The sequence below is a fragment of the Dama dama genome, chromosome 9, assembly GCF_033118175.1.
Source record: "Dama dama isolate Ldn47 chromosome 9, ASM3311817v1, whole genome shotgun sequence".
In the NCBI taxonomy this organism is placed as follows: domain Eukaryota; kingdom Metazoa; phylum Chordata; class Mammalia; order Artiodactyla; family Cervidae; genus Dama; species Dama dama.
The window spans coordinates 46,010,971-46,034,661 of NC_083689.1; the positions used below are offsets into that span (position 1 = coordinate 46,010,971).

The following is a 23,691-nucleotide window of genomic DNA, read 5'->3' on the forward strand; positions in this document are numbered from 1 at the left end:
AGTATTCTTACCTGGAAAATTCCATGGACAGAGGAGTCTGGGGGCCTTACAGTCCACGGAGTCGCAAAGAGTCAGGCACGACTGAGCATCCACGCATGCCAAATAATTAGGACAGCATTCTGCAATTTACAGATTCCTGTCCATCTTCATTGATCTAATGATAGCTTTGGGGAGGGAACTATTACTATCTTCAGTTTATCGGGAGGAAACTGAGGTTCAGAAGGTAAATAAAGTTGCCCAAAGACACATCACATTCCAGAGACACTGGAATGAAGGCCCAGGTCCATCTGACTCCAAGCCCCACAGCCAAGGGTGAGCTGCATCATGGTGTTTCCTAAACTTTACCCTCATTCACTCTTTCTGGCCTCTGTTTACCCACTAGTTTCCAAGTTTCCAAGGCCAGAAGTGGAGTGGGGTGGGGAGAGCAATGATAATTGGAATGAAATACTCCCTGGAGCCTGGAACATCTCCGCCCTAGTCTCCAGGCAGATCCCACTCAGGGGTGAGCAGGCCAGAGCTTTAGAATCAGACCTGAAAGGTATCCCCACCTTATCATTCAAGTGGAGAAGCTGAGGTCAGGGAAGGGAGTGTCTGTTCTGGGATCAGCTGGTATGTGAAGGATGATAATAGGAATAAGTGGTGTAACTTCCCTTCAAGCTGCAATCCTATCTAATGCAAAAGCCTTGAGGTGAGAACAATTGTGGATAAACTGTTGGAACTGGAGCAGTGTTTGGGAGAGAGGTGGTTGTTGTTCAGTTACTATGTTGTGTCCCACTCTTTCTGACATGGACTACATCACACCAGCCTCCCCTGTGATGCTATCTAGCCATCTCATTCTCTGTCACTCCCTTCTGCCTCCAATCTTTCCCAGCATCAGGGTCTTTTCCAATGTTACCTCTTTGCATCAGGTGTCTGAAGTGTCAGAGCTTCAGCTTCAGCATCAGTCCTTCCAATGAATATTCAGGGTTGATTCCCTTTAGGATTGACTGGTTTGATCTCCTTGCAGTCCAAGAGACTCAATAGAGTCTCCTCCAGCACCACAGTTCAAAAGCATCAGTTCTTCAGCACTCAGCCTTCTTTTTTTTTTTTTTTTTGATTACTCAAAAATGGTTCATTTTTTATTTAGCTTTCTGACTCTGTGCTTGTGCTTTCAATACTTTCACAATGATCTTCTGCTCTTCAATAAGGAAAGTGCGCTTAATCCTGTCCCAGACACATTTAGCACACATGGAACCACCATAGGCTTGGCTGACGTGTTTCTTTGTTTTAGACAACCTCATGAGAACTTTAGGTCTCACAGCACAAATGCCTCTAAGTCAGCCTGGGCACACACCACGTGCAGATTTTGGTGCTTTCCCAACCTTCTTGGTATAAAGGTAAACAATTCTATTACCAGGGGTTCGGGACAGCCTGGTTTTGTCAGAGGCTGTATTGCAGGACAGCCTACAACGGTACGTTAGACGCTGCACCATCCTGAATGCCTCTAGATGCCGTCCCCGGAAGAGGCGCACTCAGCCTTCGTTATGGTTCAACTCTTGCATCCATACGTGACTAGTGGAAAAACCAAAGGTTTGACTAGACAGACCTTTGTTGGCAAAGTGATTTCTCTGCGTTTTAATACACTATCTAGGCTTGTCATAGCTTTCCTTCCAAGGAGCAAGTGTCTTTTAATTTCATGGCTTCAGTCACTGTCCTCAGTGATTTGGGAACCCAAGAAAAGAAAATGTGTCACTGCTTCTACTTTTTCCCCTTTTATTTGTCATGAAGAGATGCGACCAGATGTCATGATCTTAGTTTTTTGAAGGCTGAATTTTAAGCCAGCTTTTTCACTCTTCTCTTTCACCCTCATCAAGAGGCTCTTTAGTTCCTCTTTGCTTTCTGCCATTAGAGAGGTATCATCTGCCTATCTGAGGTTATTATATTTCTCCTGACAATCTTGATTCCAGCTTGTGATCCATTCAGCCTGGCATTTTGCATGATGTACTCTGCATAGAAGTTAAATAAGTAGGGTGACAATATATAACCTTGACGTACTCCTTTCCCAGTCCATTGTTCCATGTCTAGTTCTAACTGTTGCTTCTTGATCCACCTATAGGTTTCTCAGGAGACAGGTAAAGTGGTCTGGTATTCCTGTCTCTTTAAGAATTTTCCACAGTTTTTGTAATCCACACAGTCCAAGCTTCCCTCATAGCTCAGTCAGTAAAGAGTTTGTCTGCAGTGCAGGAGACCCAGTTCAATCCCTGGGTCGGGAAGATTCCCCTGGAGAAGGAAATGGCAACTCACTCCAGTATTCTTGCTTGGAGAGTCCCATGGACAGAGGATCCTGGCAGACTATAATCTATGGGGTCGCAAGAGTTGGACACGATTGAGCGACTAAGCACACACACAGTCAAAGGCTTTAGTGTAGTCAATGAAGCAGAAGTAGATGTTTTTCTGGAATTTCTTTGCTTTCTCTATGACCCATGAATGTTGACAATTTGATTTCTGGTTTCTCTGCCTTTTCTAAACCTGGCTTATACAGCAACTTGTATATCTGGAAGTTCTTGGTTCACATACTGCTGAAGTCTAGCTTGAAGGATTTTGAGCATTACCTTACTAGCATGTGAAATGTGTGCAATTGTACAGCACTCTGAACATTCTTTGGCATTGCTCTTCTTTGGGATTAGGATGAAAACTGACTTTTTCCAGTCCTGTGGCCACTGCTGAGTTTTCCAAATGTGCTGATGTATTGAGTGCAGCACTTTAACAACATCATCTTTTAGGATTTTAAATAGCTTAGCTGGAATTCCATCACCTCCACTAGTTGGTTCATAGTAATGCTTCCTAAGGCCCACTTCACTTCACACTCCAGGATGTCTGGCTCTCGGTGAGTGACCACACCATCGTGGCTATCCAGATCATTAAGACCTTTTTTGTATAGTTCTTCTGTGGCATAAGTAGTTGGGTCATAGATTTGGATTACCATGATGTTGAATGGTTTGCCTTGGAAACAAACTGAAATCATTCTGTCATTTTTGAGATGGCACCCAAGTACTGCATTTCGAACTGTTTTGTTGACTATGAGGGCTACTCCATTTCTTCTAAGGGATTCTTGCCCACAGTAATAGATATAATAATCATACAAGTTAAATGCACCCATTCCCGTCCATTTTAGTTCACTGATTGCTAAAACATCAATGTTCACTCTTGCCATCTCTGGCTTGACCACTTCCAATTTACCTTGATTCAGGGAACTAACATTCCAGGTTCCTGCGCAATATTGTTGCTTACAGCATTGGACTTTACTTTCATCACCAGACACATCCACAGTTAAGCATCACTTCCAGTTTGGCCCAGCTGCTTCATTCTTTCTGGAGCTGAGTAATTGCCCTCCCCTCTTCCCCAGTAGCATATTGGATACCTTCCAACCTGAAGGGGTGGGACTCATCTTCTGGTGTCATATCTTTTTGCCTTTTTTGTTGATGGGGTTCTCAAGAATACTGAAGGGAGCTGCCATTTCCTCCTCCAGTGGACTGCATTTTGTCAGAACTCTCCATCCTGACCTGTCCATGTTGAGTGGGACGACACGGCATGGCTCACAGCTGCACTGAGTTATGCAAGCCCCTTCGCCATGACAAGGCTGTGATCCGTGAAGCGGTGGGAGAGAGGAAGCAGAGACAAAGCTGGAAGGGTGTTCAGGGGTCACACCACAGCAGGCCTTGGGGCCTCAGCTCAAGCTGACACCTATCCCCAGATGCTCAGACCTCAGTCTCCCTAGTGTCAGTGTCGAGAGTGGAGGCTGGACCTGAACTCTGAAGGGGCCAGACTCCCAGGTCTGGGAGCTCTTGACAGCACATTCCAGACGCAGCTGCCCACGCGGGCCTGTGCACCGTGATGCCACCGGCTGGGAATGTTTTCAACAGATGGCAGCGTCCTCTGGAACCCACCCATTCCACCCCAGTATGCCCTGGGGGGCCGTGACCTCAGAAGTGACTCATACCTGGGGTTGCTTTCCTGGCCTTGAGCGGGGTATGCTGAGTCAGCTGGGCCCCCCCACTCCCTGAGACCTAAAGACAGCCGCTTACATCCCTACAGGCTGGCAGTGCAAGGAGCCTGGGCTGGAAGCCAAGACTTCTGAATTCTTTTGCCTCAGTTCTCTCTTCTGTTCACCGGGACATCACATGGCCTAAAGCAGTATCTCCTCACAAGCCAGCTCTTCTCCTCTTGGTTTCTGCTTGAACCTGAGTGGGGGTGGTCTCTCTTGGTGCCACCTGTGTGTCACCACATCAAGCTCCCAGGCTGGGGTCCTGCTGCTCTGAGACCTTGTCACACGGTCTCTTCTCTTTGTATTTCTTCTTCAGCTGTCAGTGAGTCAGTGTGTGGCTCTGGTTTTCCACTCTTGATGGGGATATCACATTTCCTTGTAAAACTTAAGCAAGAAAATATGAATAAACCATAAGACAGGTGGAGACAGATGTCCTTAAGAGAGGGGCGTGGTGTCGAGATGTTGGGGCTTAGGCAAGACTACATTTCAGAAGCTGTTCATGTATGCCAGAGAACACACCAAAGAGATGCCAAAACATCTCACCCAGATCAAACAAAGAGACGATCAGATGAGTTTAGGCTGTGGGACTCTCTATGAGACTTCAGAAGTGTTGAAAGGAAGGAGAGGGATAACTTGGGAGAATAGGATTGACATATACACACTGCTATATATAAAATAGATAACTGAGAGGTCCCTGGTGGTCCCAGAAATCTTCCTGCCAGTGTAGGGGACATGGATTTGATTCCTGGTTGGGGAAGATCCTTGAAGCAACTAAGCCCATGTGCCACTGTGAGCTATTGAGCCTCGGCTCTGTAGCCTGTGCTCTGCAACAAGAGAAGATACCATGATGAGAAGCCCTCACGCCGCCACAAAGAGTAACCCCACTTCCAGCAACAAAGAGCCAGTAGAGTTAAAAAAAAAAAAAAAAAAAAAGGGCTAACTAATGGGACTTCTCTGGAGGTTTAGAGGTTAACATTCCAAGTTTCCACTGCAGGAGGCATGTGTTTGATCCCTGATCGGGGGATAAGATCCTACATGCTGCACAGCGTGGCCAAAAAAGTAAAAATAATTTTAAAATAACTAATGAATAACCAAAATAGATAACTAATAAGGACCTACTGCATAGCTCAGGGAACTCTACTCAATACTCTGTAATGACCTATATGGGAAAAGAATGTTAAAAAGAGTGGATGTGTGTATACATATAACCAATTCACTTTGCTATACAGCAGAAACTAACACAATATTGTAAATCAACTACACTTCAATAAACAATTAATGAAAAAAAGAAGTCGTGTTGAGAAAGGCAAGGGCAACTCTATAGATGGAAGGGCATGGCATCAGATTCTCTGGGCCGCTATAACAAATGACCACAAACTTGGTGTCTCAGACAACAGATATGTCTTTTCTCATATTTCTGGAGACAAGACATTCAGAACTAGCGTGACTGGGATGAAATGAGGGTGTGGGCAAAGCCATGACTTGTTCGGAGGCGCCCGGGGAAGGTCCTTCCTGCTTCTTCCAGCTTCTGGGGCCCCAGGCATCCAGAGCTGGTGGCCGCCTCCCTCCAGCCTCTGCCTTCATTGTCACGTGGTCTCTGCTCTGTCTGTGTCTCTCATAAGGATACTTGCAGCTGCATTTAGGGCCCCTGAGGATGATCTCCTTGTCTGAAGATCTTAATTTAATGGCAGCTGCCAAGACTTTTTCCAAATAAGGTCAAATCCACAGGTTCCGGGGGTTAGAATGTAGACACGTCTTTGTGGATCTTTATTCATTCAGTCACAGAGACAAAGGGGAAGGGAGGGCCCTTCATGTGCCCCACCTGGATTTGGGATGAGAAAAAAAGGTGTTGGAGGATGTCACAGTGACAAGCGGGGACATTGGAGCGTGGATGAGGGATGATGTTGCAGCCTGGCTTCTGTGGAGGACCTCAGGGTTCAAGGCTCGTTTGGAAATTCCCTGGTGGTCCAGTGGTTAGGACTTGGCTCTTTCACTGCAGAGGGCCCAGGTTCAATCTCTGGTCAGGGAACTAAAATCTCACAAGCTGTGCAGCCTGACCAAAAGGAAAAAAAAAAAAAAAACAATTGAACCAACAGGCTTAAGGGTGAAGTAGCCGAATGTCAAAGGCTGCCTCTTGAATAGCCATGTACATAAACAGACCACACGTGTGTATTTTTCTTGGTAAAACATGGAACACTGCAAACATAAAAAATACAGTTCAATTAATCTTTCAGAACACAAGGGTTTTCCAGAGAAGACCCAACCCCTGAAACCCTCTCACGTCCCCCATCACTGCCCTCAAGGATAACACCCTTTGGACAGTTCACACGGTGGGTGGGTTGGTTTTCCAGACTGTCCCATAGACAGACCTCTGTTGTGTCCAACTGCTTCTTGTTCTGAAAGTCATCCACGTTGTTGTGTGTACAGCGGGTTACTCTTTTTTCATGGCTGCATAGTGTGGTTTTGCTGCATCCTCCAGATGATGGAAATAAATAATATGAAGAATTGAGGACTCCCAGAACAGGGCGTTCATTGTGCTGCTCTCATAACTTGTCCACAGGCTTGATGTCTTCCAGAAAACCACAGCAACACACCGCTGTAACCCACTGGGGTGGCTGCAGTCAAAACCATGGCCCATAACAGCTGCCAGTGAAGAGCGGGGGACACTGGAGCCCTTGTGTAATGTAGCTAGCGGGAATGTAAGATGGGGCAGCTGCTGTGGAATAAGGCCCTCAAAGAGCCAACCAGGGACTTTCTTGGTGGTCCAATGGTTGGGAATCTGCCTTCCAATGCAGGGGATATGGGTTTGATCCCTGCTTGGGGAATTAAGACCCAGCATGCTGCAGGGCAACAAGGCCTGTGTGCCGCCACTAGAGAAGCCTGCCTGCCACAACTAAGACCCTACACAGGCAAATAAATTAATTATTTAATTTAAAAAAAAAGAAGGCAACCACAGAATCACCATATGACCCACCAGCTCCACTCCTGGGTACCTGCATGAGAGAAATGGAGACGTAGGTTCACACATAAACCTGTATGTGAATGTCCACAGCAGCACAATTCACAACAGCCAAAATGTGGAAACAACCTCAAATCCATCTATGGATGATCGATAGAATATGGTCCCTTCACACAGGGAGCATCACTTGGTCATGAAAAGAAGAGAAGCCCTGACACTCACTACCACATGGATTGACTTTGAGAACACGATGCTCAGTGAGAGAAGCAGACATAGAAGGACACACAGGGTGTGATTCCACTGATGGGAAATGTCCGGAACAGGTAGATCCACAGACAGAGAAATTGGGTTGTCAGGGGCTGGGGGAGGGGGTGGAAGTGCTGCTGATGAGGACAGGGCTTCTCTTTGGAAGATGGAATGCTCTGGAATTAGAGCTAAGCATTGACAACTCTGTGCTAAAAGCACTAATTGCAGTTTCCTGAGTGAACTGTGTCCTGTGTGAACTCTAACTCAGTGATGCTGCTGTTAGAAGCACCTGGAACACAGCTGTCTTTCCAGGCATGCTCCCCCCCACCCTGGTCACACACAGTCAGTCCTGGATCTTGTCTTCCTGGCAGGTGGAGTTGGGACAGTCTAGGAAGGGAAGACCAAGCTCCTGGTGGGCAGGGACTGAAGGTGTCATTCGGAGTACCAGCAAGGTCGTGGACTATCTCATCCATCCTTCCGGCCCACCTCTCCTGCCCTATCTTCCAGAGGAGGAGCCAAGACCTGGGAGGGTGATGCCCATGGGCAAATCCCTCTGAGTGTGAGGAGATGGGCTGGGCAGGAACCCCATCTCAGTCCTGGGTGTCTGTCACACCCCCGCATGACCCTACTGGGCAGGAAGTGGAGTGGGGGAGCCCCAGAGCCACCAGGGAGGCATGTTGGCCCTGAATCTGGCTGGACTGGTTGCCCCCCCAGAAGTCCATCAGGGCAGGCTTGTCACCATCTTCTCACCCCAGTGCTACTTAAATGTGCCTTCTGTAGCTGTGGCTGTAGGACTGAGGCACCAGAAGCTGAAAGGCAGGGCTCTGAGGCCAGGCATGTGTCCTGTGTGGGGCTTGGGGGAAGGCCCTGCCCTGCTTGGGCCTCGGTTTCCCTGCTTGGCAATGTTGCTGCTTGGCTGAGTCTGTGAAGCTTTACTGCACTCACCTCACGGGGCCCAGGGCTCTGGGTGTGTCTGTACATGACAAGCAGGTGTGGGTGTAATTGAGGTAGCCCCATTCCTACCCCCTTGGACAGGCAAAGCCAGATGCTAGGGATGGGTGCTGGCCTTGGTCAGCATCCTTGTTCCCATTGGCTGGCCTTGGACATGCCCACCTCTCCATCCTCCTGTCAGCCACCTTCCCACCCAAACACCTCTGCTCACAGTATCCTTCAAATTGTTCACCTGCTCCTCTACCACATTTCCCCGGACCAAGCCCTCAGTGGAACCCCAGCCACCAGCCTGGCTCTCAGGAAGCTCCAGTTGGAAGGGTAGACTGACCCCGCTGTACTCTTGGGCATGCCCACCCAGTCCAAAGGTCTGAGTAACACGGACAGACATTTGGGTCAGAACTTCCATCCCAACCTCCAGCTCCCGGGCAGCTCTCTGTCTCCTGTTTTCTGTCCAACTTTTCCATCTCTCAGTCTCTTTCATACTGTCTGTCTCTGTCTTACCCATCTCTATCCCAGCTGACTCTGTCTCTCCTTGTAGCTTTATCTCTTGTCTCTCTGCATCTCCCTCTCAGTCTCTTGTCTCTGACTGTCTCTCAGTTTGTCTATTTCTGGCTCTCTCTCTTTTTTAACCTTTTTTTGGACAAATTGAAGTGTAGTTAATTTACAACGTTGTGGACTTCCCTAGTTAAGAATCCACTTGCCAATGCAGAAGACACCGGTTCAATCCCTGATAGGGGAAGAATCCACATGCCACGGGGCGACTAAGCTCATGCGCCTCACCGCAACTCCAGAGTAGCCCTCACTCGCTGCAACTAGAGAAAGTCTGTGTGCAGCGACAAAGACCCAGCACAGCCAAAAAGAAATATATAAAAAATTTTTTACAAAGTTGTGTTAGTTTCACATGTATAGCAAAATGATTTGGTTATACATACATATTCCTTTTCAGATTCTTTTCCATTATGCTGCTCCTGCTTAGTCGCTCTGTCGTGTTCTACTCTTTGCGACCCCATGGACGCAAGGAGCCCTCCAGGCTCCTCTGTTCATAGGGATTCTCCAGGCAAGAATAGTGGAGTGGGCTGCCATGCCCTCCTCCAGGGCATCTTCCCAACCCAGGGGTCGAACCCAGGTCTCCCGCATTGCGGGAGGATTCTTCACCGTCTTAGCCACCAGGGAAGCCCAAGAATACTGGAGTGGGTAGGTTATTATTAGTACAAGATAATGAACGTAGTTCCCTACACCGTTGGCTCTGTCTTTATGTCTCTCTGTCTCTGACTCCCTGTGGGTTTCTGCAGTCCACCTCTTTAACACTCACACGCCCGCAATCCGTGCAAACCAATCTGGTGACTCAAGGAGAAGCACCGCTCTCCCCACCCCGCAAGACAAACACGCGGAGTGACCGGAGGGTTTTCCTCGATCTGCCAGGGCCGCCCACCCTCCCTGCTCCAGAGGCGTAGTCGTTCTGCCCCCTGCGCCCTGGCCCCGCCCCTGAGGAGCCGCATTGGCCGGCTCCCTGACCACAGCCCCGCCCCGCATCCTGACCCGCCCCCTCTGGAGCTGGCCCCGCCCCCGAAGCTTCCAATTGGCCTGCGTGGGGCGGCCGGGTCGGTTGCTCAGCTCGCTGATCTTGCAATGGCAGAGCCGCGGATGCTCGCGGGGAGGCGAGAACCGGCGGCGAGTGGGGCGCGAGGCCATGTGCGGCCGCCTATGGCTGGGCCTGGCGTGGCTATTGCTGGCACGGGCGCCCGGCGCCGCGGGGACACCAAACACTCCGCGGAGACCGCGCAGCTACCCGCACCTGGAGGGCGACGTGCGTTGGCGGCGTCTCTTCTCTTCAACCCACTTCTTCCTGCTCGTGGACTCCAGCGGCCGCGTGCAAGGCACCCGCTGGCGCGACAACCCTGACAGTGAGTAGCCGGGACCGCTGCCCGGGGGCGGGGGACAGGGCAGATAGGCGGACAAAGGCAATAGCAAAGGCAAGGCAGGGCAGCAGGGATATGACACCAACTCAGTGAGGTTCTGTGCACTGTTCGTTCCTTCTCTCACTTGAGGGAGGTTCTGGAGGCTCCTCCGGCTGCGTGGTGGCGGCCAAGTCATTTCCCGTCTGGAGCCTCAGTTTCCTCAACTATAAAATAGGCCCAACCCACTTGGAAGGAGGGTTGGACAGTTGAGGTCAAGGTCACATGGGAAGCTCCCACCTCCAGGCCTGGCTCAGCAGCAGAAGGGTCTCAGAGAGATAGTTGAGGTTGGGACCACGGAGACTCCAGAGAGGAAAGGGAGGGGAAGCTGGGACTCCGGGAAGAGCCTCCATGGGCCCAGCACATAATGAGGTGAGGGCAGAGTTGAGTCTGAACTCTGAACTCCCCACACTGCAAAACCAAACTCAGGGCCCATCTGAGTTGGGGTCACCTCTATGTCTTCCTGGACACCCACTTGGCAGATGAGGAAACTAAGGCACAGAGAAGGCAAATTACCTACCTGGGGTGGGAGGTGGGGGCATAGAGCTGGGGCTCTACAGTGCCCAGAACCTCACTGAGTTGGTGCCACATCCCTGCTGCCCTGACCAGGAAACAGTAGGCACTCAATAAGTGTTTGTGGAATGTATGAGGCAAGACGAGATGAAGGGGTAAAGAAAGAGAAGGAGGAGATTGGCAATAAAAGGGAGGCTAGGGCGGTCAATGACCCCAGGCCTGTCTCAGTCTCCCTGCATCTCTGAGGCCAGGCAGAGTGGGAGTGGGAGAGCCAAGGCAGTGCTGGCCACTGCCTGAATCACCACCATTAGGGCAGATAATCACCTTGCCCTTCCCAGTTGCTTTCATCTGGGGCTCTCAAGGCCCTCATTAGTCTCACCAGATGAGGGCAAGGACAGGGGCACTGGCTAGGCCGGTCGCTCAGTGGTGGGCATGGCCAGGCGGGTGGCCCTGGTGGGGGTGAAGTCTGGCTCTGCTGGATGGCTTGGGACAGGCACTGCTTCTCTCTGAGCCTTGGTTTCCCCACCTGGAACTGGGTGTCTCACCCAAGAAACAGCAGGTACAAATGTCCTGTGGGACATGGGGTGAGCGCCCCATCACCAAAGGCATCCAAGTCCAGGCTGAACACCAGAAGGCAGGGTTTTGACTCCAGATTAGGCCCCCATGCCTGGGTGGGGCTCAGAGTGTGAGCTGGGGCTTGTCCCCCAACCCTGCTCCACTGGACAGGAAACATCAGCTCAGATGGGGCAGGGCTGCCCTAGGGTCACCCATCCAGCAACAGGGGCTGAGAAACTGGCTCTGCCACTTCTCAGGCCTCAGTTTCCCCACACGGGAAGTGGGCACAGTTAGCACCTCTCTCCTGGAGCTGCATGTGGGCTTGGTGGGATACAATGCCTGGCATACAGTTGGCACTCAAGCAGTGTTAGCAGGTAGCGTTGATCTGAACACCTTGTGCCCCACTCCCAGGCCATTGGCTGGGCGGTGGCTAGCTGAGCTGTCAGCGTCAGATATGGTAACAGCAGTGTGGGGACTGTGGTCAAGGCCTGCGGGGCCTGTGCTCACTGCCGGGGGTCTATATCTGTCACACAGGCACTCATCTCCTCTGACTTGGTTTTCTCACCCCTGACTGACAGGCTCCCCGCTACTACAGCAAAGCTTGGGGATGATCTCCACTGGACTCCTGAGAAAGGCCTTATTTCTTCCCCACTGATTCCCACCCCTACCATCCCCCTGCCCCGCCCCCGCCATGCCCCGCGCCCCGACCTGGAGTACTCTTTGCCCACCCGTCAGTCCCACAGCTTCAGGGCAGGTGCTGGTAGGACCTGCATGGGCCCTGGTGCGTCCCCACGCCCAGCACAGGGCCAGGCACACAGGAGGTACTTGGGAAATGTTTCCAATGGGGACTGTTTCCCGCGTGAATGAATGAATGAACAGAGAGAGCGGGGAGAGTAGGGGAGTGGGTGGTGGGCGGGCCCTGACAGAGTCCTTCCCTGCAGGCGTCCTGGAGATCCGATCCATCCGCGTGGGCGTCGTGGCGCTCAAGGCGGTGCACAGTGGCTTCTATGTGGCCATGAACCGCCTTGGCAGACTCTATGGGTCGGTGAGTGGAAGTGCAGAGGGCGGTCGGGGGTGCGAGCAGAGGTGTGCGGGGGCGTGTCCGGGGGCGTGCCCGGGGCCGCTCACCGCCCACCCCGCAGCGGTTCTGCGCTGCGCACTGCAGGTTCCGGGAGCGTATCGAGGAGAACGGCTACAACACCTATGCGTCAGTCCGCTGGCGCCACCAAGGCCGGCCCATGTTCCTGGCTCTGGACGGTCGGGGCGCCCCGAGGCTCGGGGGCCGCACACAGCGACACCACCCGTCCACGCTCTTCCTGCCCGTCCTGGTCTCCTGAGTCCCAGGGTCAGTGACGCCTGGTCCGAGATTCCAGGAGACGTGAGGTTGGGGAAGGCGGGGTTTGGGGAGAGCCCGTGTCCAGTTACTCACTGGTTTCACCTGCATTGAGCACCTGCTCTGCTGGGCACTGGGGACACCACCAGACCCCACAGATGTGGCCCCGCGCTCAGAGACTGAGTTGGAGGGGAGGTGGACAGTGAGCTGAGCAGGGGTGGAAGGAATCCAGCCATAAGCTGGGGGCCAGGGAGGCTTCAACAAAGGCACTGGCCAGGCTGGAGATGGGGAGGCAAACTTGCTGGGGTGGGAACCTACTGGGGTGTTTGAAGCAGCAGGGAGGTGGGGGAGGCTGGGGGCTGGGGTAAAATGATGCCACGGACTGGCAGGGCCTGGTCCCAGGGCTTATGGACATGTCACCTCATGGGGCACAGGGGACTTTGCAGGTGGAATTAAGGCCCCTGAGATGGGGACAACCCTGGATCCTCCGGGGGGCCCAGTGTCATCACGGGGTCCTTATAAGAGGGAGGTGGGACGGTCAGAGGCAGAGAGACAAGAGATGCTGCACTGCTGGCTGTGAGGATGGAGGGAGGGGCTGTGAGCCAGGGATGTGGCACCTCTAGAAACTGGAAAAGTGGGAAGTTGGTACTCCCCTGGAGCCTCGGGAGGGACTAGGCCCGCCCACGCCTGGATTTAGCCTTCTAAGACCCAAATTGTGACCCCAAGCCTGAAGTTGATAAACATGTTGTTTTAAGCCATCAAGTTTGGTGATTTGTCACAGCCATCCTTGCAGACCCACACACACTGGCCTCAGAGCCCCTTATAAGGTGTGCAACCCCTCGGGGTGTGCAGGCTGAGGGGGTCCCAGGTCAGCTTCCTGGGGGCTGAGCTCCCCCAGGGGGGGCAGAGGTGGAGCTGGGAAGTGGGGGGAGGCTCCCACCCCTCCCAGTGGCCATTTCCGAAGACCGATTTGGGGAGCACTTCCAAGGGGCACAGACTGGACACTCACCCAAGGAGGGAGCAGAGTGATCCTGCTGTGGACAGACTGGGCTCCAGGCTGCACCGACGCACACAAGGAATACGCCGACCACCGGCTTCTTTCTAAGTAGGTGTATTTTTAAATAGCTTTCAAGATACACATATTTTTCTCCTTTAAAAAACGTCTGTCAGAGCAGTCTTGTCCTTGTTTCGCTGGTTATCCTGGTATCCCAGGCCCCAGTGCTCAGGGTGGGGAGCAGGGCCTGTCCACGCAGCCAGGACCCCAGCCGAGTGGCTCCACCCCGTCTCTCCACAGATCATGCAGGGCCGCGAGTGAGCTCAAACGTCCATTTATTTCAAAGCAGTAATAATTTAAAATTATAAAAACCTTTCCGCCGTTGAACATGTAGAGGGTGAGGTCAGAGACAAAGGGGGGGAAGGTGGGACGCCCGGGCAGTGTGTGCGGGCGCCCGGCCCAGCCGGGTTGTCCCTGGGGAGGCCGAGCTCCCTCCGCAGCCTGGAGGGGTGGGTCCTCCGAGCCTCCTCCACGGCGGGCCCGGTGGCGCTGCAGTCCGTGGGCGCGTGGGGTGTCTGCTGTTGCCCTGGGGGCTGGTCGGCCGGTGTGCTCAGGAGCTGCTGGCCGGGTTCTCATTCCCGGGTGAGCTGGAGGAGGATGACGAGGAGGAGGAGAAGCTCACTCCAGCCAGGCCCGGGGGGTCGGTGGCCGTGTTCTGTCCTGTGAGGCTTTTTCGGCAGACGGGGCAGCTGTCGTGCTTTGCAGGACAAAGAGGAGAGGGAACAGTTCAGAGGTGGCGGGGGCGAGGGGTTGAGGGGTGTCCCAGCTGGCCCACCACTCACCTGCTCCAGCCAGGGCACGATGCAGCCGTCGTGGAAGAGGTGGTTGCAGGGCAGCTGCCGCACACGCTCACCCAGCCCGTAGTCATCCTTGCACACGGGGCACTCCAGCCCCGAGCCTGCAGGGCAGGAGCACGTCCCTCAGGGCAGCTCCCCTGCAGCCCTGCCCAAGGTGTCCCAGGGAGGAGGAGTCACTGGCCCAAGCCCACCCCCCACTGGTCCCTGGGGCTCGTACCGACGTGCTCCTCGGTCACGGGCACAGTGGGGAGGGCCTGGATTTTCTCTTTGTCTGCGGGTGGGGGACCTGTGTTTTCAAACTGATTGAGGAGCTGAAAGACAAGAGGCCAGAGAGCAGGTGGGCTGGTGGGGTCCCTCGCCCCACGGGGCTATGAAATGCAAGGCGGGGTTACCTGCAAAAGCACCGAGGCCCCGTTTGTCCTGGACTGACCCTGAGGGGTCAGAGGTCAGCTGCCCCAGGAGGCCCAGCCCTGGGCTTCTGCCCACTCTTCTGCTCATCACCACCTTGTAGCCAGGGCTGGTAGCCACCCCAGGGACACTGCGGCCCCTTCCTAGGGCCAGGATAGCTCCCAAGTCCTCACGTGGCTACAATCAGGGGGCAGGCACCGGTGACAAAATATGCAGCAGAAGGCCCCAAGGTGGTCACAGCCCCGCCTCATAAGTGCCACCCAGGACACAGACACGGAAGACACTCTGTCCTCCTGGGCCCAGCCTGTAGGGTTGTGGTCCCCACACCAGCTAAGCAAGGCCCTTGTACCTGCGTGATGATGGCGTCCAGGCCGTTGGCCCCCCAGGCGTAGTCCATCGGGTTTGAATGCAGGACGCCCCTGGGCAGAGAAGGCCGGGGTTCAAGTGGCAGAGGGGTGGGCCGGGCGCAGGGGGCCCCTCCCCTACTCACCAGGGGCCCAGGCCCAGGTTGGGGATGGTGGCCGGGGTGATGATGCCGTTGACCAGCTGCTGGATGATCCTGGAACAGAGTGGCCAGGCTCGTGGTTAGCGCCCTTATGAGGAGGGGCCAGTGTAGGGGGCCTGGACTCTCAACTGGTGAGAAAAAGCCCAGACACAAGGGTGCTGGGGTAGAGGTCTCCTTGAGGCCTGGACAGTGCCGGCTGACACACAGTTGCGTCCACCCCCATTTTGCAACCCAGAGGGAGTGCCGTGGGGGGGCCCCAGGAGCCCTGGAGTCAGCCCTGTTCTTCACAGTGACCCTGAAACATGCCAGCCGAAGTCACAGTGAGCCAGACCATGTCCTGAGTTGGACCAGCCTTGGCCTGCCTGCAATCAAGTTCCATCTACAAGCACCCACAGGATGCTCAGCCCCGTGTCCCGTGGGGCTGAGACGGGCCTTCTAGGTCCTCCCCACCTGTCCTCAGGACCCTGCACACAGGAGGGGCGAGGACACCGGATACTGCCATTCGCCTGTGCCCCGGGGCAGAGGCCTCTCTCTGAAGGACGCTGAGGGGCACACAGTGGGCACATGGCCCCTCAGCCAACCTGGACCCACAGGGGACCTGCCCTGCCTGGAGGACAGCCCCTGAGCCAGCACCCACGCCTTGTGCCCACAGCACCTCCTGAAAGGACAGCTGGTTGCTCTGCCCGAGCGGGTGGGGTGGGCTGGACGCCCCCAGCCCCCCACCCGCGGCCGCCCCCGGGCCCCCTCACCCTTCCAGCGTGGGGACGCCTTCGTGCCGGCCGGTGGCCCGCCGCGCGGTGAGGCGGGCGCGGGGCTGCCGGGCGCCGTACCGGTGCCGGGAGTGCTGCTCTCGCTCCCGCCGGCTCTCGGGGTCCCTGCTGTCATCAGCCTGCGCCCCAGGGGGGAACGTGGGGATCTCGAAGCTGTCGTCAAAGATGCCGAAAGCAAAGTGCCCGTAGCCCTGAGGCAGCGTGAACAGGGGCTGGTCCACATTCTGCAGAGAGGAGGGCCAACGTCATGGGAGAGGGGCCAGGGCTGGGTAGGAGGTGGGCAGCCCTCACAGGGAACAGGGAGGCTGCCTCTCACCTCGAACGGTTGCTGCCGGCTCTGGTCCGCGGAGGCTGTGGAGGGGGCTGAGCCGTTCTCTGCACTCCTGAGAGGACAAGCACCATTAGCAGCAGGAGCACCCCACCCCAGACAGATGGCCAGACGGTCAGACGAAGGCAGACCCCCTCTACACCTGACCCAGGTCCAGCCAGTGCACCCTTGGGCTGAGGGTCCATGAGGGGGGCAGCCTTACCTGGTCTCTTCCGGAAGCTCCTCGATAAACCCAGACTCACATCTCGGGCAGATGTAATCCTGGGGAGGAGAGGGCAGGCAAGCGTGATCTCAGGGCAAGGCAGGGTCGGGGTGTGTGTGTGTGTGGGGGGGTGTGTGTGTGCTCATCTCAAGGGCCCAGGTGGCAACCTGCCAGCTCCAGCCATGTGGCCCCGGGCAGGGCTGGTGCACTGACTTCCTCGCCCACATGGTGGGCCGCGACCTCAGCAGTTACATCCCCAACCTCCCATGTCCCTGAGTCCATCAGCTTGTGCTCCTCACAGTGACAGAAGTCACAGTTTCGGGGCCTCCACTCAGCCACATGGCCTGATGAAGGCTCTGACAAAGCGTGCAGCAAAGGGCCAGCTGACACGGGTCCAGGGAAGTTTCCCAACTAGGGGGACCTGAGAATGTTCCCTAACACCCCCACACCCACACAAATATAAAGGAAGGCTGGGAGAGTGACTAGTGGGGCTCCAGGACCACCTGGGCCTCAGAGATCAACTCCCAGGAAGGCGGCCATCGAGGGTGGGAGGCACACCCAGGCAGAGGAACCGGCCTGCAGAACATTCTGGCTGGACTGCCCGAGGTGTGGCCTGTGACCCCAGGCTGGACAGCCAGTGGGCAGAGACTGTGATGTCTCCAGTCAGCAGAGAGGTGGCCCTGCCCCTCAGGGACAGGGAGCCTGAGCACCAAATCCACTAGTCGGGCCTGGAACTGGCTTAGGTCCACATGTGTTCTAAAGCTGCAAGCGTGAGGTGCTTCCACTGAGGCCGCCCATGGTCCCAGTCCCCAGGAGCCTGGGGCACCGATGGCTGGGCCACCCTCTGTAGGGAACAATGTGGAGATGTGGGGCGTGTGGCCTGCCCTGCAGATGCTGGGGACCAGGCACCTGTCAGGAAGGCGGGACCCTCACCTGCTCCACTGCAGAGAGCAAAGGGGCCAGGGAATGAAAGGACACCACCTGAGCTGGGCGAGAGGGTAGGCCAGAGCTGCACATGTCCCAGGGACCTGTGTCCAAATGTGTAATGAACTCTTACGATTCAACAACAAAAGACAAACGCCCCAGTTAGAAAACGGCCAGAGGATCAGAACAGCATTTCTCCACAGACAGACAGGTGGCAACGAGCCAAGAAGGGATGCACACATAGTCCGCCAACAGGGAAACGCAAACCAGAACCAGCGGGACACACTCCACATCCACCCAGATGGCTGGACCCATGGAGCTGACAGGGACCACTGTGGGAGGCGGCAGAGAAACTGGAACCCCCACATGGCAGGTGGGCTGTGGATTGGGGCAGTGTCCTCAGAAAACAGTCATGGTCACCCCATGACCCTGCAATTGCCCCACCAGGCACCCACCAGGGGTGACGGAGACATAGGTCCACACAGAAACCCACACACGCACAGCAGTCAAACACAACCACATGTCCCTCCACCCCTGGGAGCACCACTCAGACATGGAAAGGGGAAGCCCTGACACTTGCCACCATGTGGATGGACCCTGAGAACACGATCCTCAGTGAGAAGCAGACAGAGAACACACAGAGTGTGATTCCACTGATGGGAAACATCCAGAACAGGCAGATCTACAGACACAGAGAGTGGGATCCTGGTTGTCAGGGACCATGAAGGTGACTGCTGATGGGGACGGGGCTCCTTTTTGAGTGACCAAATGTCCTGGACAAGGACACTGGTGATGGCCGGCCGCAAGACCTGAGCTTTAAGTGGGTGGGACATGTGGCACTGAAACTGTGAACCAGGAACAGCAGCCCTCTGCCCTCCTGAGCAGGGGCAAGGGGCCCAGGGGAGGTTCCCCAGGGAGGGTCCACCACAGCTGTCCCGGCATGGGTTTCCAGGGCTGTCACTCAGCCTGTCGTTTACTTCAACGTTTCACAGGCCAAGAAACGCAGTCACTGGGGGCTTTGTGCTTGGTAGCCAAGGTTCGTGCGCCCTCCAGGAGCCCCCAGCGGGAGGGCGATGGACAGGGGCAAACGTAGCTGCAGTTGAGTCTGAGCTGACCGAGGTTAGGAATCTGGGAACCTTCTGGCCTGGGCCAACAGGCAGGCCTAGAACCTCCCCTGTGAGAAAACTCTCTCTCCCGGGCACCCTGCCCCAGGCCTGCACCCTGCCCCAGCCAAGCCTGGGAGAGCCAGGGCGGGGTGAGCAACACGCCCACTGGAGATAGGGTGTCTGACCTCCACCCCTGGGGCTCACTGCTGCTCCTGGTGCCTGAGAGCCGATCACCATGCCATCCTCAGGGGTCCCTGTGTTCCCCGAGCCCCAGCACAACCCAGACTGGCCATCTCAGGCCTGGGCCTTCCCTTGTCCTGGGTCCCCACAGCCCAAGCTGGTATCTACCTGGCTTGCCCCCTCTCGGAAGCTGGGTCCCGGCTGCAAGCCTCCATCTCCCCACCTGCAAATGGAGGGTGGCCTCAACCCCAGGCTCTGGAATTGGCCCCTGAGCCACAGTGACCTGATTTCAGGGAGGCCCCAGACTCTGCTGCACTTGCAGAAGATCCAGACCTGGGTCTTCAATGCTCCCTCCTCCAGAGGCCGCACGTCCCAGAGATTTAATTACCTCACCGTGACAGAAATGGGGGACACCCTGGGAGGGAACAATCACCCCCACAGGGCAGAGTCTATATACCTTGGCAAGGCCCTAGCTCGTGAGCACCTAGCCCCAGCTGACAGCTTCTCTCCTGAGGAGACCAGGGTGATCACGCCATCATTATTACCATGGCAACAGTGGCCCACAGGACAGACCATGCACTCCATTCACTCAGCACTTGCTCCCTGCAGTAGGCCCTTGGAGACAGGCCTCACCCTCCATGCCACATGCAGACCCCAGGTTCCCGGCCAGGTGAGTGTGGGGGAACAGGGGACATTGAGGTGGGAACTGGAGAGATGCTGGCCTTAACGCTGAGCAGGCAGGGGGACCAGTCTGCACCCCAGGGGCTCCGTGCAGAGGACGGACCTTCTCTCTTCACACCAACGGCTCTCCGAGGTGGCCTGTTCAATGTAACAGAGCTTGTTCCCGTCCCCCCGACCCTGCTCAGGAACATTTCTGAGAGGAATCAGGGGTGTCCACAGGACAGGAGACGGAATCATGACCACCACTGATCAGGCCACCAGGAGCCTGGCCCGTGCATGGCCCAGATCCACCTCATCCCCGGCGCTCCCGTTTCCTGGGGCATCGAGTCTGGGCCTGTGCGCCCGAGCAGAGGCCTCTGAGCTAGCCGGCCTGCCCGGTTCCTGCTCCCACACGCCCATTTCAGGCAGGCACCCGCCCTTCCGGGGCATCCTGGCCCCCCTGCACCGGCACTCTTGAGCACAGGGGTGCCCTCAGCAACCCATCTGATGGGCAAGGAGAATGAGGCAGAGTCTCATGGCTGCAGGGAGAAACCCTGGGAACAGAGGGCCTGCAGCCACCTGAGTCTCACCGCCCCACTGGGGCAGGGGGAGGTGGGAGGGGTGCTGCTGGCGGGAGCCTCCCACTGTCACCAGGTTAAGAGCCCACCTCCCTACTCTCATGAACACCAAGTGCACCCCTACTCATAAACAGACACCTGTCTACAGGACCCCGTCAACCCCCTCCCAAACCCACAAATCAGTCCCCTTGCCTCCAATATTTGCTCCTAACAGAATGTACCAACATTCCAACAAATCAAATATTTGCCAATCACTTGCTCAGCATTGGCTCCCTGTAAACTCTGAGAGCAAAGGTCATGGCTACCTTGTCACCACTGGATCCTGTGACTAGAAAGGCCCTCGCCAGCTCAGTGTCCACAGACTGTCCACAGAGATCAGGATCCTTCTGGTCCGAGACTACATGGCCAGGATCCGGCCGCGTGCTGGCCCTGGGAAGGGAGGCCAGAACAGCTAACTACACAGACTACTTGGCCCCGGGCTGCCGATGGCTGTGGACAGGTCACTCTGGGGTAAGCCCGAAGCCCAGGGCCTGTCCGGGGCTCACACCAGCTGCAAGAGGCTCCCTGCAGCTCACCTAGGCTAGAGGACTGTCCCGCCGACCCGACCGTTCCTCCCAGCGGAGAAAACCAGACCCAGAGCTGGGGCGCACAGGAAGCCGGAAGAGGCAGAAGCAGTACGTCTTCCGGGAGGCTGGAGTGGGGGAGTCGGACAAGTCTCGGCCCCCCCAAGTCTGCTCGCGCACCGAGGTTTCCATTTATCTGCCGGCCCCCATCCCCTTGCCTCTGGAAGCCACACCACCCTTGCCTTATCTTACACTCTCCTGGGTTCAGGCACCCGTCTCCATTCCAAACCCTGACTCTAGCTCACTCTCCTCTGTGGCTGGGATAATGCCCACGACTCCTGCTGGATCCCCCAGTGAAGTCCACAGCAAGAAAGGAAGGGATGGGAATCTGGTTCTTAAATCAGCCAGATGACCAAGGAGAGCTGGTGCTCAATCAATCGTCGCCACCCATAGCCCCTTTCCCTGGCCCCCCACATCGCCCTCTTCCTGCTCCTCTTGAGCTGGCCAAGCGGCAAATGCCAGGAGCGGGGCCGACCAGGGGCGCCTTGCCTTCTAACCTTCCTCCCATTCAGCGGGGGAGGGTCGGTCAGGCGCGGGGCACCGACCCCATCCCGGACCTACCCACTCGGAACTTCCGGGCTGAGGGGCCTGGAAACCGAGCCTTTCACGATCAGCTGTCCCGCGGCCTCCACCCGGATGAGGGCACAGGGCCCACCTGGGTCCAGACCCCGGGCCCCGGAAGGCGCAAGAACGTCGGCTCGGGCCGCCGTCGGGCCCGGGAGAGCGACGGCTCTCTCCCACGAGGCGGCCGCAGCGCCGATCGCGCTCGGGGCCGACTCCGCTCCCTCCCGGTCACCGGCCTCGCTGCGCCACCCGGGCCGCCGCTTCCGGGCCCTCCGCGGGGACCTCAGTTTCCCCGTCCGTGCCAACTCGCCTCGGGCCAAGGCAGTGGCCCCCGCCCGCCCGGCCTGGGCCTCACCGGCAGGCGCGGCACGATCTCGACTGAGCAGCAGTGGCAGAAGTACCGTCCGGGCTGCGGCGACGCCTCGGCCATGGCCACCGCCGCCTCCTCCACGCCGCCCGCCCCCCGCGCGCGGCGCCCGCCGCCGGCCGTTTGCTGCTCCCTCGCCGGCCGACGAGCCCGCGCACGCTCACGCACGGCACGCACGGCACGCACGGCGTGAGGCGGGGAAGGGCAGCGGAAACGGGACAGGCAACGCGCGAGACGGGCGGTGGCTCGGGTGACGGTGGCCGCCGAGGAGCAAACTAGGAGCGGAGCTGGGCGGGGGCGGGGCCATGGGCGGGGCCTTGCTGGGCTGTTGCCTGCCTGGGCAACCTGGATCAGGACCTGAGGTGGGTTTGGAGGCGGGCCCGGCTCGAAGGCTAAGAGGAAGGCCGAGGGCGGGGCTGGGGCGGGGCGGGGCCAAGCCCCTCCTCTTCTACAAATCTGCTACCAGTTCCCGCACCGACCCCGCTAGTGCCCTCATTATTTCTCTTACTGCCAAGACCCACCTGTTTGGAAATCAGTCCTGAATATTCATTGGAAGGACTGATGCTGAAGCTGAAACTCTAATACTTTGGCCACCTGATGCTAAGAACCGACTCATTGGAAAAGACCCTGATGCTGGGAAAGATTGAAGGCGGGAGGAGAAGGGGATAAAAGAGGATGAGATGGTTGGATGGCATCAACGACACAATGGACATGAGTTTGAGCAGGCTTCGGGAGTTGGTGATGGACAGGGAAGCCTGGTGTGCTGCAGTCCATGGGGTCGCCAAGAGTCGGACTCGACTGAGCGACGACTGAGCGACTGAACCGAGTGACTGACTTACCTGGTTTTCACGTCTCTGTCCTCACTGCTCCTGGGATGCTCGGGCGCGCTTTTACCTCCGGGCCTTTGCACGGGCTGTAACCTTGCCCTGGTGCACCGTTGCCTAGACACCCGCATGGCTTTCTTCCCCCACACCTTGGAAGTCTGCTCAAATGTCCACCTATTGAGGCATATTCCGCAACAGCGCTTGGGTCCATATTATAAACTGTCAGTTCCACAACAAAAGGGATTTTTGTATCTTGTTCCCAGCTGGACTCAGAACAGGGCCTGGCACACAGGCTTTACATAAACATTCTTCGAACGCATGCAGACAGGAGACCCATTCCTGGGTCAAGGAGGCCTGCACTCCCATGCCTCGGTGTGGCATAAGAGACTCTGATCGAGGTGTGGCCTTGTTTCCATGATGCCTCAGGGTGAGGAGAGGGCAAAAAACCTACCCCTCCCCTCAAAATGAATCAGGCCAGGATCATTTCTGGAGTTAGTTCCAGGACAATTATGTACTTATTTCCTTACCCACTAGACAAACATTCATGAAGCTCCTGTTGCATGCCAGACTCTGCTGGGGTGCAAGGACACAGCAGAGGAAACCACAGACAGGAAATGAAAGTGGTTTTCTGAAATACTGCATAACTGGAGAACACAGAGCAGGCTACAGACGCCCCCAGCCCCACGAGACTGAGCCAGGGGATGAGCCCCTAGGGTACCCTTGGCTCTGCCTGGAGAGACACACAGAACTTCCCAGGGGAGAGGACCTTAGAGCCAGGACTTTGCGTAATGAATAGGAGTTGGATGGAGGTGAGATTCCTGCTGAGAGTTGGGAGTATTGGAGCCAGAGTGTCAAAGAATTACAAATTGGAGCCTGTGCATAAAGGATCTTGAATGTCAAGTGGCAAGGAATAGGGACTTGTCTTCCAGCCACCATCTTGCACCCCTCAAAGTTCAGAGGTGATTCCAAGGCATTCCTGCTCTGACCACCAGAGAGCGCCCCAGCCCTGTTGCTGGGAAACAAGCCCTGTTGCTGAAGCAAAAGACACCACCACCCCCAAAATCTGCCTCCACCCCTCCCTCCCCTGAGGGGTACAGGGAGGGGCCCTTTGCTTCAGATCTTTAATGCCTAGCTCCTGACTTGTTTCACACCAGACATACATTCATTGATTCATTCGTCCTGCAGAAGTTTCATTTTGTTTTTTCATTTGGTTTGTTTTTTTCTTTTCCTTTTGATTTATGGGATCTTAATTCCCCAACCAGGGA

At 56.0% G+C, this 23,691-nt stretch overlaps 2 protein-coding genes, 1 non-coding gene and 1 pseudogene across 5 annotated transcripts; 2 read left to right on the top strand and 2 right to left on the bottom strand.

Moving 5' to 3' along the window:
• Window positions 1–1,113: 1,113 nt before the first annotated feature.
• LOC133061379 (large ribosomal subunit protein eL34-like) lies at window positions 1,114–1,499 on the bottom strand (annotated as a pseudogene).
• A 4,481-nt stretch (window positions 1,500–5,980) lies between these two features.
• Window positions 5,981–6,053, top strand: TRNAE-UUC (transfer RNA glutamic acid (anticodon UUC)). Its single transcript has one exon. It is a non-coding gene; the product is annotated as a tRNA-Glu (tRNA).
• Window positions 6,054–9,870: 3,817 nt separating this feature from the next.
• On the top strand, window positions 9,871–12,650 carry FGF22 (fibroblast growth factor 22). Of its 2 annotated transcripts, none has more exons than XM_061149389.1 (3): window positions 9,871–10,084; window positions 12,145–12,248; window positions 12,369–12,650. In XM_061149389.1, the coding sequence occupies exons 1-3, from the start codon at window positions 9,871–9,873 to the stop codon at window positions 12,648–12,650; spliced, it is 600 nt and encodes a 199-aa protein (XP_061005372.1). The 2 variants fall into 2 exon arrangements, with proteins under 2 accessions (XP_061005372.1, XP_061005373.1); XM_061149390.1 differs by having other exon boundaries at window positions 12,346–12,614.
• Window positions 12,651–13,848: 1,198 nt separating this feature from the next.
• Window positions 13,849–21,733, bottom strand: RNF126 (ring finger protein 126). 2 transcript variants are annotated; one of them, XM_061151165.1, is made up of 9 exons: window positions 21,591–21,733; window positions 16,601–16,659; window positions 16,387–16,453; window positions 16,131–16,294; window positions 15,286–15,354; window positions 15,145–15,214; window positions 14,605–14,698; window positions 14,373–14,488; window positions 13,849–14,287 (listed from the first exon to the last, which is right to left on the bottom strand). In XM_061151165.1, exons 1-9 carry the CDS (start codon window positions 21,663–21,665, stop codon window positions 14,141–14,143), a joined length of 861 nt encoding a protein of 286 aa, XP_061007148.1. In that variant the 5' UTR covers window positions 21,666–21,733; the 3' UTR covers window positions 13,849–14,140. The 2 variants fall into 2 exon arrangements, with proteins under 2 accessions (XP_061007148.1, XP_061007147.1); XM_061151164.1 differs by having other exon boundaries at window positions 16,050–16,294.
• Window positions 21,734–23,691: the final 1,958 nt, after the last annotated feature.

Coding starts and splice junctions, on each gene's coding strand:
- FGF22 (XM_061149389.1), top strand. CDS start 9,871: ATGTGCGGCCGCCTATGGCTGGGCCTGGCGTGGCTATTGCTGGCACGG. Junction 10,085..12,144: donor CTGGCGCGACAACCCTGACA/GTGAGTAGCCGG, acceptor CCTTCCCTGCAG/GCGTCCTGGAGATCCGATCC. Junction 12,249..12,368: donor TTGGCAGACTCTATGGGTCG/GTGAGTGGAAGT, acceptor TGCGCACTGCAG/GTTCCGGGAGCGTATCGAGG.
- RNF126 (XM_061151164.1), bottom strand. CDS start 21,665: ATGGCCGAGGCGTCGCCGCAGCCCGGACGGTACTTCTGCCACTGCTGC. Junction 16,454..16,600: donor GAGCTTCCGGAAGAGACCAG/GTAAGGCTGCCC, acceptor TTGTCCTCTCAG/GAGTGCAGAGAACGGCTCAG. Junction 15,355..16,049: donor GGCGTCCCCACGCTGGAAGG/GTGAGGGGGCCC, acceptor ACTCTGTTCCAG/GATCATCCAGCAGCTGGTCA.